Source organism: Drosophila ananassae, assembly GCF_017639315.1.
Source record: "Drosophila ananassae strain 14024-0371.13 chromosome Y unlocalized genomic scaffold, ASM1763931v2 tig00000090, whole genome shotgun sequence".
Taxonomy (NCBI): domain Eukaryota; kingdom Metazoa; phylum Arthropoda; class Insecta; order Diptera; family Drosophilidae; genus Drosophila; species Drosophila ananassae.
In genome coordinates, this window is record NW_025319054.1 from 178,772 (window position 1) to 183,758 (window position 4,987).

The 4,987-nt window shown below is 42.1% G+C and overlaps 1 protein-coding gene across 1 annotated transcript; it reads left to right on the plus strand.

Annotated features, from left to right (window-relative positions):
• Positions 1–979: 979 nt before the first annotated feature.
• LOC6496787 (ERI1 exoribonuclease 2) lies at positions 980–1,975 on the plus strand. Its single transcript, XM_001967577.4, has one exon. It carries the CDS (start codon positions 997–999, stop codon positions 1,843–1,845), a length of 849 nt encoding a protein of 282 aa, XP_001967613.1. The 5' UTR covers positions 980–996; the 3' UTR covers positions 1,846–1,975.
• Positions 1,976–4,987: the final 3,012 nt, after the last annotated feature.

Genomic DNA, 4,987 nt, shown 5'->3' on the forward strand with positions numbered 1-4,987 from the left:
GCTAGGGATCGCATTCATCTCTCACCTCCGACAAGAAGAAGGAACACCCCTCGGCAACTACCAGGGATCACCCTGGCCCATCAGTGGATCAGGGGTCAGGGATCACCCTGACCTTGTCCCACCCATATCCAAATACACTCTAATTTATTCTAAATAGGGCCAAATGTAAAAAATCATGAGAGCCAATTTATGCGCATATTTTTTTGTACGTCTGCATTAGGTTTTAAAAGATTTTTTTTTCCTTTCACTCTGCGGCTTTTCATTCATTCAAAAGTCTGCGGCTTGATTGATGGTTCAATATAAATACATATATTACATTTTATATACATAATTTTATATAAATTAATATAATTATATAATTAATAGTGACAATTCACTATCACGAGTCAATTACTTTTTGTTATTTTTGTGAATAAAAAAATAAATATTTTTGTGCAACCATAAAAAAAACTGAAAAATTAAAAAAAAAAATAATATCCAAGTCTAAAAGAATAACTGCTCACAAACTGTAAATTTGTATCGAAAATAATTTATATTATAGTGTGCATTTAATTCATTTCTTATACATATGTCTCTTTTGATATACAAAAATTCTTAATATTAGCTGCGCTGTCATGCTTATTATTTTTTTTTGTCTCCACATTGTTTTAATTAGAAAATTTTTGTTTTGTTAATTAATTAGACACATTTTTCAAAAGTTTTTTTGGATTATGCAAAATTATGGTGAAAGTAAAAACATGTTGAATCACTAAATTGGGGCTGGTGGACACACAAAAAAAATTAATTCTATAATTGGCTTATTTGATCTTATTTATTTTGCACGTGGAGATAGCCCTTGTTAAATTTGTTAACTCAAGATTTAGTCCTATAAGTAACGAAACACTACAAGACTCTGAGAAACGAAATAAACGAATTTTTGATAGAATAATATAAATAGGTTCGCCAAGAGTCAATTACACGTATAGACGGAAAGCCGAAATAAAAAAATCAGCAACGATGGCCTTGATAAGACTGGCAAGACAACTTGGACTGATCGACGTCATTTATGCGGAAGGAGCCCGACCAGACCCGGCCAACGACCCCGAAGAGTCCTTGAACGAGGACGAAATCACAGCTGCCGCCAGTACAGTGCCCCTGAAGACGAAGAAGTCGAGAAAGAGCAAACCGTTGGCCATGCAACCGTACACGTATGTGATTGCCGTGGACTTTGAGGCCACGTGCTGGGAGAAGCAAGCTCCTCCGCAGTGGCGAGAAGCGGAGATTATAGAATGCCCAGCCGTTCTTGTCAATCTGAAGACAGGGAAGATTGAGGCCGAGTTCCACAAGTACATCATGCCCATTGAGTCGCCGCGGCTGAGCACCTACTGCACCGAGTTGACGGGTTTTCAGCAGAAGACAGGGGACGGCGAAGTGCCCCTGCAGACGGCTCTGATGATGTTCCACGAGTGGCTGCGCAAGGAGCTGCGAGCCCGCAACCTGACGCTGCCCAAGATGAACAAGTCCGATGTGCTGGGGAACTGCGCCTTCGTCACCTGGACAGACTGGGACTTTGGCATATGCCTGGCCAAGGAGTGTACTCGCAAGCGGATGCGCAAGGCCTCCTACTTCAATCAGTGGATCGACGTGAGAGCCATCAACCGGTCCTGGTACAAGTACCGTCCGTGCAACTTCAGCGACGCCCTCTCCCATGTGGGGCTGGCGTTCGAGGGCAGGGCCCACTGGGGCATCGACGATGCCAAGAACCTGGGCGCTCTTATGTGCAAGATGGTGATCGATGGAGCGCTCTTCTCGATCACCAAAGACCTGACGCCATATCAGCAGCTCAACGCCAACTGCGTATTGTGAGCTCGTCCAGCCGCCAATCCCTCAAAGAACTATTATTAATAATTATTAATATTTCAAACGCCAGAAAGATATGATTGGTACCATAATGTGTGTAGACCTGAGAGCTAAAGATATTGATTGAAATTTAAAATGCCCTTTTTCTTCCTTACGATTCTGTTCAGTAGTACTTTCTTGTAAACGGCAATTGATAAGACTTAAAAATTCGAAGCATCGATGCTATCATACATACATAAAATATATACTAAATAGCTATACATACGGCCGTAGAGCGCGCATATTTTTCTACCATTCATACTTACTTGATAATGCTTAGTTGTAATCTACTATACGGAATGCAATACTTATTTTAAAGCGACTACTTACCAACTAGGTCATAAAATGAATAAACCGACAATAGCTACCTAAAAAAAAAAAAAGCTTGCTGTTACGTACATACATGAATGGGGAATAATTTTTTTGAGCTTGTGCATGTATGTGTGCAATAAACTTGAAAATATGGAGTAAATCCTTTCAATATTTATTTCGGGTCAAGCAGCCGCCGGAAAGACGTTTGGCCGGCAATAATTTATTGAATTCGCCCGCTATATTCGCGTCGCCCGCACCCGCTCACTGCCGTCATGCGCAAGCGTTGTCTCGTTCTCTCGCGGTATCCCAGCATCAAGTCTTGACCCGCGCTCCCGCGTCTTATATTTCTAATTAGGTCTTCAAACCTTCGCAGGTCACATGCATATGCAATTTTTATATTTAATTTGTTTCTGCCCGAACTAGTTAGTAGAAGTAGAATACTAGAAGTATTTATAGGGTCGGAGATGTCTCCTTCACTGCGTTACACACTTTTGACCAAAATTATAATACCCTCTGCAAGGGTATAAAAACCTATTGACGAGGTAAAATACTGGTGATGAACTTGCATGCGAAACCCAATCCTTGATATCAGATATTTTACCAGTATTTTGCATGCATTATTTCTTTTGGGCGATTTTATTGCTACAGCTCAACATGAAAAATCCCTTCTACCAGTATAGGACACATACGGAATTCACATAAGACAATAGGACAATTGAGCGACTCTGAGTCCGAGACCGAAGTCCGGCAGATCTTCTACAACCAAAAGCGGAAGCACTAACGCACACACAGCTGCAAATATGGCATTCAGCATGGAACAAATCTCGAAAGCCAGCATAAGCCAGCTGCGTCTAGCTATACAGCAGCTGACGGCCCAAGTCAATGCAGTACAGATCGCTCCCGCCCAAGCGGAAGCTCCCAAAGTTAAAATCTATGAAACCATAAAAATTAAAGATAATGTCAAATGTGAAGAGTCCCTTAATGCATACGTCTCCTGACGGCAAGCGGTAGAAGCCGCTTATTATATTTTTAGGATATACGTAAATAGCTAGCTAAATATTATTAGGAGTAAAATAAGAGGCCCTGCCGATGCCGTTCTATCCTCGTTCGGAACTGTATAAAATTTCGACGCGATAATAAATCGACTCGATTTTACGTACAGTCCAAGCGACAGATACACGTCATCGAGCAGGAGATTGACACTCTCAGGCAGGGAAATCTCTCGCTCCTACAATACTATGACGAGGTCGAGAAAAAACTCACCGTGCTCACAAATACAGCCACTCTGTCGTACGAGGCGTCGGCGGCAAAAGTTTTGTGTGACAAATTCCGGGATAACGCCCTCCGAGTATTTATCTCGGGATTCAAGCGCAGTCTCACGGATGCCCTATTTTTGGCAAAGCCGAAAAATATGCCATCCGCACTTGTTTTGGATCAAGAACGCCAACAGAGTGCAATTACTCTCTGCTCCACGCAGTGAAGGTACTCCTGAGCCCATGGGCATCACTGTCCAAGATGCTTAAGCCATCGCAAGCCCAGGCATTCCAAAACAGGAAGCCGGCCGTTTCTAGAATTCCAATCATGCCCCAACGTAAATTTTACTGAAGTGGACTGCTTGAATTCACCACCTGACTGAAGGGTGGTAGGTAACGGTGGCGCGGAATGAGGCTCTACCTTACAACAAGTCGGTAGTAGCCACCATAAGGACAGTTGATGAAGAGCCATTTAGGCCAGACCCTACTCATATCCAGGAAATTTAGGCAAGGCCAACTACTTCACAAAGCGTTAACTTTTTGGGGTTTGGTATAGTCAGTTGGGGTTAAGTCAGATCTTTCATGGACTTGGCTAGCTATTATAGATGCTTTATTAAAGATTTTGCGTCAATAGCTAAGCCCATTTTGAGCATTTTAAAAGGGGAACATGAAAATGTCAGCAAATACAAATCCAGAAAAATCAAGGTACAGCTTAGCGAGCCACAACGACTGGCTTTCGAAAAGCTTCTGAGGACGTCATCCTCAGATATTTCAATTACAAAAAGCTATTTGATTTAACGACAGGTGCCTCAGCTCATGGCATTGGCGCAGTGCTATCCCAAGAGGGGCGAACCGTTGCAATGATCTCCAGAACCTTATAGGACAGAGAAGTTAACTACGCTACCAACGAAAGAGAGCTGTAAGACTGTTGACCTACGCGGTATCGCAATCCAATCCGAATACAAGAATCAAAAAAAGGAAAGGGCGCAGGCGCAAAGTTGAGGAGCTAGTTGACATTATTATTCCTAAAGGCGCAAACACCATTCATTGTGATTTTCCCATGCTAGCAATGAAAAAGGACAAATTGGTTCGGCAATTCCCAACCACGAAGTTTTGGCACTGCAAAATCCGCGTAACAGAATCGTTGAATGAGCTAGTGAATGAAATTCGCTTAGGCTAAATATGACAGACATCCAAAAAGACATAAGCTTGTTGAATCACCAATCCCATCTCATGTGGGAGAAATTCTACACATAGACATCTTCTCCATCAATAAAAAATATTTCCTTACATGCATTGGCAAACTCTGGAAATTTTCCATCGTCCAGCCAATTCTCTCTAGATCCATAGAGGACCTTAAACTAGCACTACTACAGCTAATGAATGTTATCCTAAAGCCAAGATCATATATTGCGATCGTTGAACCCGTTCTCCATTTTGACCATGCTGAAAACCTATTTCGGAGTAAGCATCTCAAAGGCACCGCCTAAACTGTTTCTATGTTCAAAACGTATCTATTGCAGGTTCAGCTGGTTTAGGAAAGC